The 11,359-nt window shown below is 44.2% G+C and overlaps 1 protein-coding gene across 1 annotated transcript; it reads right to left on the bottom strand.

Moving 5' to 3' along the window:
- Positions 1-10,616: 10,616 nt before the first annotated feature.
- LOC137376899 (cell cycle exit and neuronal differentiation protein 1-like) lies at positions 10,617-11,000 on the bottom strand. The gene has a single exon (XM_068045857.1). The coding sequence runs from the start codon at positions 10,998-11,000 to the stop codon at positions 10,617-10,619; it is 384 nt and encodes a 127-aa protein (XP_067901958.1).
- Positions 11,001-11,359: the final 359 nt, after the last annotated feature.

The following is an 11,359-nucleotide window of genomic DNA, read 5'->3' as shown; positions in this document are numbered from 1 at the left end:
CTACCGGCACTAGTCGGCATTACACCTCCGACTTTCAACCTTCTTCACACTCTTGGGTAAAATTGTTGACTTATTTTGTTGCATGGTTTAAATTCCCTGAATGTGTTGTCTTCTCCTAAATTTATGCCCTCTAATCCGGGTTCTTCCCCTCCCACAGGACCAAAACGGTTCTTATCAAAGTCAGAAATGACTGTGACTGTGAAAAAGATAAACTATCCATCCTCATCCTTCTCAATCTATCTGCAGCCTTTCACACGATTGATCACATTATCCTCCTCCAACGCCTCTTTTCCATCATCCAGCTGCGTGGGAAGGCACTCACCTGGTTCCATCCTTATCTAATGGTAGCTGGAGAAATGCCATCAAAGGCGTCTCTTCCCCTTCCTGCACTATTAGGTTCGGTGTCCCCCAAATATCTTTCCTTGACTGGCTTCTATTTTTACATGCTGCACCTCAGCAACATCTTTCAAAAACATAGCATTAATTTTCACATGTATGCTGACAGCACCTCACCACCAGCTCTCTCAACTGTCTCTAAATTGTTAGACTGCTTATCCAACAATCATACTGGACGAGCAGAAGTTTACTGCAATTAAATATTGGGAAGACAAAGCCATTGCCTTCGGTCCCCGCCACAAACTCGATTCCCTAGTCACCGACGCCATCCCTCTCCTTGGCTGAAGCTGAACCAGACTGCTTGCAACATTTGACCCCAAGATGAGCAACCAACCACATATTCGTGCCTTCACTAAGACCACCTATTTCCACCTCCATAACAATGCCCAACTCCAACCCTGCCTCAGCTCAACTGCTGCTGAAACCTTCTTCTGTGTCTTTGTTATTTCTAGATTATTCCAATGCACTGTTGGCCAGCCTCCCACTTTCTACCCTCCATAAACTTGAGGTCATTCATCCTTGTGCTTGCTGACCTACATTGGTTCCCTGTTAAGCAACACCTTGATTTTAAAATTCTCATCCTTGTTTTCAAATCCCTCCATGGCCTTGCCTTTTCCTATCTCTGTAACCTCTTCCAGCCCCACAATGCTCCGAGGTATCTGTGCTCCTCTAATTCCAGCCTTTTGAGCATCCCAGATTTTAATTGCTCCACCATTAGTAGCTTTACCTTCATTTGCCTAGGCCCTAAGCTCTGGAATCTCATCTCTAAACCTCTCTGCCTCTGTATTTCTCTTTCCTCCTTTAAGATGCTCCTTGAAACCTGCCCCATTGACCAAGCTTTTAGTCATCTAAAATGACCTAATGCCTCCTTTTGTGTCTTGGTGTCAAGTTTTGCTTTATAACACTCCTATGAAGCACCTTGGAACATTTTATTCCATTAAAGGTACTATATAAATACAAGTTGCTGTTGTTGTTGGTACTTTCAGGAGATGACACGTGGCTAGTTAAGGGTAATCTGGGAACAGCACATCTTGATGGTCAAAAAAGAATTTGAATTCCTTAAGCACCTTTCATGGTCTCAGGATGCCCCCAAAGCGCTTTACAGTCAATGAAGTACTTTTGAAGCGTAGTCACTGTTATAATGTAGGGAAATGCGGCAGCCAATCATGACAGTGGAGAGTGACAACACTCAATCTAATCCTAGCAAGCACCAACTCAGAGACTGGTACCACATATACTCTCGAGGCTAGAGGACTGGTCTTCACGTGGTAACTCACTGGCCACAAATGTGCAGGAGCTAGGGCAGGGGAAAGAATGCCACAGCTACCAGCTGACCAGTGGGCAAAATCACATACTAGGTCTGCTGTAGAAGACTCTGATGTTCACTGTGAGGGCCCAGGTTACTGAAGAAGGCTGGTGAACATACACCAGGAAATGCTAGGTGCACTGGGCAGCCTGCCAGCAAGCTTGCTCACATTGGCTCAGAGCATGGAGCAGTCAAGCTACAACTTGTGTTGGGGCTTTGTGCAGAGGATAGATGTCATTCTGTCCAACATGGACCATGTGACCAGCTCCATGAACTGGAGCTTCTGCACAGCTTGACTGCTCCATTGCAACTCACGCTGTTGCCATAGAAGCTTAGACATCTGCCTTAACTCTAGAGTTTAGTGTTGACAGGCGCTTCCAGAGTGTGTCATCATTCATGTACTCTGTTCTTGTGTAGAGCCGTAGGAATGGTGAGGTGCAGTCCCATGGCCTTAGCTCCAAGGGAAAGGCAGTTGCTGTCCTCCATCAGGAGGACCAGATGCCCGCTCACCTGTAACCTCACTCCACCAGTGCTGTTGTTTGTGCCACACAGTGAACTGGGACAGGCTTCCTAGCAGGGATCAGCAACCTTTTTTACTTAAAGTGCCTTTTTTTTTAAATTGCTGAAAAAAGCTATTGGAAGACGCAATACAAAATTTTAGTATTTTTAAACCAAATACTTGGCAAATTGCCAAGAGTCTCTGGTAGAATGCATAATTTGCATATATAATAAATAAGATGCATGTGTTGAATTTATGTATCAGTAGAAAAAAAATCAAAATTAAAATAGACCTAACTGAATTATCATGTTTTTTTGACTTTTTTTACTATAGTTTTGTCAGTAAAGTCATCTTTAAAACAAGCTATAACTTAAGATGCATAAAACTAAGACTACTTTTTCAGCTATTGATTCTCATGATAAAACAAGCTTCTATTTATTTATTTATTTATTTAGAGATACAGCACTGAAACAGGCCCTTCGGCCCACCGAATCTGTGCCGACCATCAACCACCCATTTACACTAATCCTACACGAATTCCATATTCCTACCACATCCCCACCTGTTCCTATATTTTCCTACCACCTACCTATACTAGGGGCAATTTATAATGGCCAATTCACCTATCAACCTGCAAGTCTTTGGCATGTGGGAGGAAACCGGAGCACCCGGAGGAAACCCACGCAAATAGCACATTCAAAATAATTTATCATCTCAGCTATATTAGAAACAATAATAGTCACAACCATAAACCTGTTGCTCGAACCAAAGACATTAGCCATAACCATGGTGTAGTTGTGCCACTCAAACAGGTTTATTTAAAGCATGATGATGTTTTCCATTAAAATAATCAATTGTAACTGTAAAGTATAGCATAATGATTAGCTTTTTATCCCCACAATGAAAACACAGCTCTTCTCTGTCTTGACAATTTTTTTATAGGCTTTTTTCATGTTAATGCGCTCCAACTGGAAAAGGTTGGCAGCTGCAAATGAGATGTTAAACAGCCAGGTGTGGCTCCCGAACCACAGGTTGCAGACCCCTGGTCCAGCCCCTGCAGAGATTTTGCATTCTGTAGATGGGACATCAAAGCTTAGAGTTGGTCCAAGTATCCTCAATGGAAGCTCAGCAACTTTTCACCTCCCAATCTGTAGCCATTAGGGAAACACATAATAGGAGTACTAGGATAGGTAAACAAGCAAGGGTGATTCATAATTATTTCTATTAAGTATTAGATACAGATGGCAAAGAGTTATTTGATCATTTATTTTGTTCTATATTTGGTGTTGGTATTCATATTTCTCGTGAAATGAGGGTGAGACCAGTAAGTACTGAAGGAAAGCAATCAAATGGTGGTATCGGGACAGTGGTGATAAGGATTATGGAACTGTTAGTGTATTGGTGATGAAAGGTTTGGTTCATGTGAAGCACTCTTAGATGTTCTAAGATCTCTGGCAGAAAGGGGCACTGATGGTTATGTTGCTTCTGCTCTTCCTCTTCTTTATGCTCCTGTTCTTGCTCCTTCAACTTTTCCCCACCTGCTGTACTTCTTGTTGCCCGAGTTGTTGGTTCGTCAGTTACAGAGCATACTGCAGATGTCCACAAATCCAGATACCTGCTCAGGGTTGTACTGTAAAGCTGCTCCCAAATGGTCCAGGCAGTGGAAGCATTGCTTAAGCGCACTGTCTGTTCAATGGTGTTTCTGCTGACAGTATGACTCTCGTTGTAGGCCAGCTCTGCATCTATGCCCAGGCTCCTGATAGGAGACATCAGTCCAGTCTGAAGGAGATAGCCTTTGAAACCTAATAGCCAGCCTACAACCTGACAGCCCGGGGGTACAGGCGAATGGTGCAGGATAAATGACTGCGGCCGTGGAACCAGGCACAGACTTGGATGAAGCACTGCCTGTAATCTCAAACAATCTGGCTATTGAGGGACTGAATTCCCATTCCATTATTAAAGTTGCTAGGCTGGTAATAGGGAGCATGCAAGGCAATGTGGATGCAATCAATGGCACTTTGCACCTTGGGGAAGCTTGCAATGTGGCTAAAGCCACATCTAGCTTTTCTTTGTCCATAGAGAAAGAGATGTAAGTGTTCCTCCAGGCATAGCGAGCATGGGTAACACCCCTATAACAGTGGTGGATTGTGAACTGTGAGATATCACTGATGTCACCTGCTGCAGCCTGAAATGAGCCTGTGGCATAAAAACTAAAGGCACAGTGGCAGCCATTGGCAATGCTCACCATGCCCTTATTTGAGGCTCGAGTTGTGGCTGCAGCAAGTGACACAGCTCAGTGATAACCTCCTTTGTGAAGTGAAGGTCACTCAGACAATCCTCCTCAGAGTTGTTAAGGTAGGAGAAATGCTCCATGAAGACCTGTGTGTGGTCTCTTGCGTATGCCCTCGCCCTTCCACTTCGCACAGATTCTCCTGCTCAGTCCTATCTTCTGTGCTGTCCTCCCTTAGCCAGGATTTTGTGAGGCCATCTGAGGCAGGATCGGAGGTGGGGGTGGGGGGGGGCACAGAGTATTACAAAGGGTGGTGGGGAGGGATGGGGATGCAGAAGGCCCATCGCCTCTCTGTCACCCAGCGATCTTCCCGGGGGCGGGATAGGTTGATGACGGCCTTCCCGACCAGAGGCCGATTGAGGCCCTTAAGTAGTCTATTAATGGCTGATTAAGGGCCTTCCCACCACTGCTGGGATCTTGCCAGCGGCAGGGAGAGCTTCAGCCGCACAGGGAGGACGCCTTGCCACGTGAGGCGCTCTCCCAGCAGACTTGGGGGGGGGCCTCCTTAATGGGCAATTTGGGTCCCATGGAGGACTCCTCCCTGGAACAACTTTACCTTGTCAGACCCCCCTCCCCCTCCCACTGTACTGCACGACCACCCTCCCCCACCTGCCCTTGCCGAGGCCTTCTGGACTCGCCCCAGCGACCCCACCTCACCTACCTGAGGTCCAGGGTTCCACTGCTGGGCCTGGGACCAAAGCCTCCGCAGTGCCAACAGTGGTCACTGCTCCCGGTGACGCTGCTGATACTGCTGAGCTGTTGGCCCTCTGATTGGCCAGCAGCTCTTTGAGAGGGATCCCCATCCCTTGAAAGTCCCACCTCCTAAAATTTGGATTCAAAAAGACTGGAAAATCACTCCGGGGGCAGGGGGCACGAAAAGGCTGAGGTGGGGTTCCCCCTGCCCTTTTGACCCAGCACCAGGAGCCCTGCCTCCAGCACAAAATGCAGCCCCTTGTCTTCCAATCTCAGAGGCAGCTCTATCAGACCACCCATGACTGCAGTAAAACTGTTTTTAAGGCGACCAAAAGTAGTGCAACACCAACAAAAATCAAAATTGTTTTATGAATCAGAAAAAGGACCAAAAAATGCCCAGCAGTTAACCAGCAGCTTAAAAGGTCAAACTAGCAACTAACCTGTGTGTAGAGGATGAGCCCTCTAAATAACACTGCAGAAGGGTCCTTGCTGCCTGATGGCTCCATGAGTTGCTGAGTGAATTTATCATATGGCGTGTCAGGCGCCAGGAGAAGACCAATATTACAAAAGCGTCTTACAACAAGGCCACAATCCTTATTTAAATATTTTAATCTGCATTTAATATACATCTGGCTGGTGCATGCCCTGCGCCTTTGGAACAGCCCAAACTAATATGGCATATTGGAAACTTAGGTGTCCATTTTGCACCAAAAAAATGGGCCTGGTCTCAATTAATTCCTCGGTCTGTATATTTAAACCTAAACAGACACAGTTTCATATTCCTAGATCTGATACTGTTCCAAATATCAGCATTTCATATTTAATAGATGGAAAGGCATTTTTGCTTACATCTACAGGCAATTATTCAGCAGCTTCTCAACTTTGGCAAGCCCTGGTCAAAAAATAAGAATTAGATTCAAAGATGAGTATTGACCAGTACCAATCAAGATCATCCTCTAATTTTACTCCAATGGCCATCAGCACCAGATACTGCTTAATTCAAGCTAAATGAAATGTCAATTTATTCCATGCTGCTCAAAGCACTTCTGATGGGAGTTTACTCCAAAGGTACAAATTGAAGGAGTCACTTTGGACAAAGCACGTTGTTACATATGTTCTAATCATGGTGTGAGATTGTAGAGATCGCCTACTCAGAGCTTTCACAGGGGTTACTAAGGGTAACCTGTTAAACTATACAATGGTAGAAATTACCATTAGTGAGATAGTGAAGAGTTAACAGAGCATTACTGTTTCAGTGTTATCAAGCAAGCTTGTGAACCACAATTTACAGATTTCCTTCACTACAATATAGCATGCGCAATAATGGTCAAACAGCAGGCCATCCAGCCGAAAGAGCAGTTGGTTTTAGCTGAGAGGTAAATATTGGCAAGGACACCAGGGAGAACTACCCTACTCTTCTTCGAAGTAGTGCCATGGGATCTTTTACAATTACCTGAGAGAGTAGACAGAGTGTTAGTTTAACGTCTTATCCAAAAGATGACATCTCTGACTGTGCAGCACTCCTTCAGTACTGCATTGGAGTGTCAGTTTGCATTATGTGCTATAAATCTCTGGAATTGGACTTGAACCCACAATCTTCTGACTCAGAGGCACTCTTGCCTCTATGAACTGGACCATTAATAATGGGATCTGGCATCTTATAATAGCACTGAACTGTCACTCAAATCCTTGAACCAACACCCCAGCCTAACTATTAATTCAGCAGTTTCCCTGTAAATTAGAGCAGTCCAGACAAAAACAAAATTGCTATTTTGCTGATGAGACATTGTTACAAGGAGAGAACGGTAGGAGACGATCCACAGGACAGCTGGCCACCCTCCTTTCTTTCTTCAGCCTCCCTCCCTGTTTGAGCCTGATTCCACAGATATGGGAAGGAACAGTGAGCTTGTCACTGCTGTCTTCAAATTCATAGGGCCTGACAGGAGGTGAGGAAGAAAATGGTGGATATCAAAAATATCAGCTAAAACACATTAAAGCAATTAATATGTATGATGACAAGCATCTGACATCAATGAAGATGAAAAGAAGTCAGCTGTGCCAAACTTCAAATCCTTTTCTCCTTCCAAATGAAAATGAGCATAGAGATGTTAACTAGTGCGGTATTAACATCAGAGAATCAGGGCAATGATTGCTTAGAAAGAATGGGGATTTTTAAATATAGGAAAAAGGTAAATATGACAAGCCTATTCAAAAATGTGTGCACAGCAGCAATTTCAAAAGGGGAGTTTAGCTGATGAATGCTTGGAAGGGAACCTACCTAGCAGGACAATGCCTATTCAATGAAAGCATGCAGTATGCCACTGAATCTGTCTGACAGTTGCCTGCTTTTACCAGTGCTCTATGCACTTTGTGTATCAATAATTTTTTTTGCTTGTAAGGTAAAGTAGGCCTTCCGCCTATGGCAGCAGTGCCAAAGGTGTTGTACCTAATCAATACAAGCCCCGAATCCCAACCCAGAGGGATCCCTTCGAACAAAAAGGTAGGAAAAACATCATAAAATGAGAAAGAACCTGCATTTATAATGCCTTTCACAATTTCAATGAAGTACTTTTGAATTGTAGTCACTGTTGTAATGTAGGAAAGGCAGCAGCCAAGTTGCACACAGCAAGGTCCCACAAACAACAACAAAATTATGTTCAGCTAATCTGTTTTTTAGTGACGTCAGTTGAAGGATAAATATTGGCCAGGACATCAGGGAGAACTCCATTATTCTTTTCAAGATAGTGTCATCGAATCTTTTACATCCACCTGAGAGGGCGGACAGGACCTCGGTTTAACGTCTCATTTGAAACATCGCACCTATGGCAGTGTCGCATGTCCTCAGTATTGCATTGATAAGGTAATAGGATGGAAGGCAGGCAAGCACCTCATCTTCTTCTTGGGCACTTTATTACTTTCCAGACTCAACATTGAGTTCAACAATTTCGGATCGTGACCACTGTCCCCATTTTCTCGGCAGCAGCTGTTGGCAATGATTCTGCTATTTCCCATTCACACCTCCTGTAAACCCAAATTTTGTTTCTTTACTTGTCCTGTTACCATCTCCTTTTGCCTTGCACCATCATTCCTTTTGTTGGTTAATCTCCTGCTTTCCACCCTATCACAGATCTTCTCATGTTGTTTCCTCTTACCTCCCCTTTCCCTGCCTCTGTACTTGCTTAAAACCTGTTACATCTCTAACTTTTTCCGGTTCTGATGAAAGATCATCGATCTGAAATGTTAACTCTGTTTTTCTCTCCACAGATGCTGCCAGACCTACTGAGTATTTCAGCATTTGTTACTGTATTTACAGAAGTTGTGATGCTCGTGACATGGAGTGAGGGATGCAGGATCAACATCCTGGGGGTTACCATTGAACAGAAACTGAACTGGAGCAGCCACATAAATACAGTGGGTCCAAGAGCAGGTCAGAGGCTCCCCAAAGCCTGTCCACCGTCGACAAGGCACAAGTCAGGAGTGTGATGGAATACTCTCCACTTGCCTAGATGGATGCAGCTCCAACAGCACTCAGGAATCTCAACAGCATCCAGGACAAAGTAGCCCACTTGATCGGCACCCCATCCACCACCTTAAGCATTCACTCCCTCCACCACAGTTGCACAGTGGCAGCAGTGTGTACCATATACAAGATGCACTGCAGCAACTCATCACGCCTCCTTTGACAGCACCTTCCAAACCCGCAACTCTTCCACCTAGAAGAACAAGGGCAGCAAACAAGGGCCTACACCACCACCTGTAAGATCCCCTCCAAGTCACACACCATCCTGACTTGGAAATATATCACAGTTCCTTCACTGTTGCTGGATCAAAATCCTGGAACTCCCTCCCTAACCCGCAGCAGATGGACTGCAGCAGTTCAAGAAGGCAGCTCACCACCAACTTCTCAAGGCAATTGGGGATGGGCAAGAAATGCTGGCCTTGTCAGTGGTGCCCACATCCCATGAAAGACTTTTAAAAAAATTTAGAAACCTGTTCCTGTTCTTCAGCTCAATGGGAATAATTTTTACTTAACCCACCAGGTGAGTTGCAGACAGATGCCCATTTCAATGGAGAATAAATTGGATGGGATGTAAAATGGGCAGCCTACCCCAAACTGCCCAGGTGGGTGAGATGAAAGTTCCCCCATAATCTCAACCCTCAAGCAGCATGTTTTCACCAGCACAAGCAAAGCAGTGCCAACAATTCCAGTGAAGCAGTGTATTCTTCCACAAGCTCTGTGTCATAAAACCATACAGTAATTTCACAAACATATGTCACTTGCTGATCACAACTAAAGAAAATGAACTGAAGCCAAGATAATCCCATAGAAGGGGAATGACATCCTGTAAACCAACACATCACATCTGACCTTTGGAAATGTTAATTTATTGAATTACATTCCTTAGAGCAACAGGGTAGCCAGACATTAAATTCTGACCGATAGCAGCTCGTTTATTATATACAGAGTAAAGGATACGTGGACCACATACAGCACATCTGTTAGCTAACCTTACTGTTCACTTAAAAGCTGATACAACACTTAAAATAACAAGCAGTGTCCAGAGTGTGTGGGTATAGGAGAGATGGGTACATTAATAGCAGCCTGGGTCACACTGTGCACAGCTACTCTACCTATTATCAACTTCAAACTAGTAATTTGTTTTTTTTTAGCTTAGCTTTTTATTGCATGTATACGCTTGTTTTAAGTCAAAGTAAATGTGACATCATTAGTTGAATTAAATACTCTTGTGGGCCCAAGAACAAATCACACAGAGAATCTACTAGTAAGTTCTAGGAGGAATGGGAGTTCAGAATGGAACTCGGATTTATTGCTTTCGCCACATCGCTTCCTTTTTGCTTTCAGTTTTTTTTCATAACCTTGGCGCCTCTGATCATTGCTATGATCCAATTAAAGGTTTTTTTTTATTCTGGTATGGTTGCTGTAACTGATGATGGTAGCAAAAGAGAGATGTGTGGATGCGAGATGGGCCCTGGGGGAAAAAAATTGGTTTACATGCTGCTGAAATACATCTCATTTTATTTGCTACAAGGGAGTGGGCTACTTTTACAAGGCTTCCTACTAGAATATAAGATATACACTCAATGCTCATAGAGGGGAACCTACGGTGTGTGAAAAAGTCTTACTGGGAAGCTAGCATGGGAACAAGTGTGGCCCGTTTTACATTGCTATAAGCTCTGTACAAAGTGGGGATGGAGGAGAAGGTGGGGGGAAGGTCCACTTTTACAATATACAGGTTAATGCAAAAGTTTTGCAATGCATATGGACACTGAGTTAAATACCATCACTTGAAACAAAGACATAGTGGTGAGCACAGTTGTACAAATACTGATTTAGAGGCTGGAAGATACTTCCTCCAATTTACAGACATGCAGAAAATAATCAGTATTGATATACAATTTTATACATTTTCTTATTTCTTGTGTAGTATGAACACCACACCTATGAGGACTGCAAGGGCTGTAATGGCAGCCCCTCCAAGTATATACGGCTTTATGTTTTCAAAAAAATTGCTGGGCTGCCCCTCAGAAGTATCTTCTTTGTTGTCCTGGGTTTCAGGCTGGGCTTCTGCTGCCTTGCTTTCTGAGGTGCTGGTGGGCGGTGTTACTGAGTTGTCGCCTGTGGGTTTCGGTTCACTGGCTGCAGTAGTCTCAGTAGATGGCTTCTTAGCAGCGTTGCTGGGCTCAGGCTGTTTGCCGGAAAATTCTTTCTTATCCCCAGCCGCGGTGCTTGTTTTCAGCGTGGCAGACTTGGGGGAATCCTTAGCTTCTGCTTTGGATCTGTTTCTCGTTTCCATGGCTGCCTGCAAGCTTCCGTCCGAACTCTCTCTCTCCGGGTGGGTCTCAGCACCACTGCGATAGTGCTTTTCAGTATTTTCCGATCTACAAAGGCAAAATTATCAGATGTTCTTTTTAAAATGTATTCACCGTAAATGAACAGGTCTCCTTTTCAGTTATCTCTTCAATTCTCATATTCCACAGTCTTGATGGAACAACCTTAAAAGAGCAGATAGAACAATCAATCAGAACAACAGTCCTTAGAGCAGAGAGAGATTTAAGAAATTTTTGAAGTGTTTAAAATTATGAGGGGCTTTGATAGAGTAGATAAAGGAAAACTGTTTCCAGCGGCAAGAGGGTTGGTAACCAAAGCACACAG

Source organism: Heterodontus francisci, chromosome 14 (genome assembly GCF_036365525.1).
Source record: "Heterodontus francisci isolate sHetFra1 chromosome 14, sHetFra1.hap1, whole genome shotgun sequence".
NCBI classification, from domain to species: Eukaryota; Metazoa; Chordata; class Chondrichthyes; order Heterodontiformes; family Heterodontidae; genus Heterodontus; species Heterodontus francisci.
Note: the sequence above shows the minus strand (reverse complement) of the source record. Positions and strands in the feature narration are given on the sequence as shown.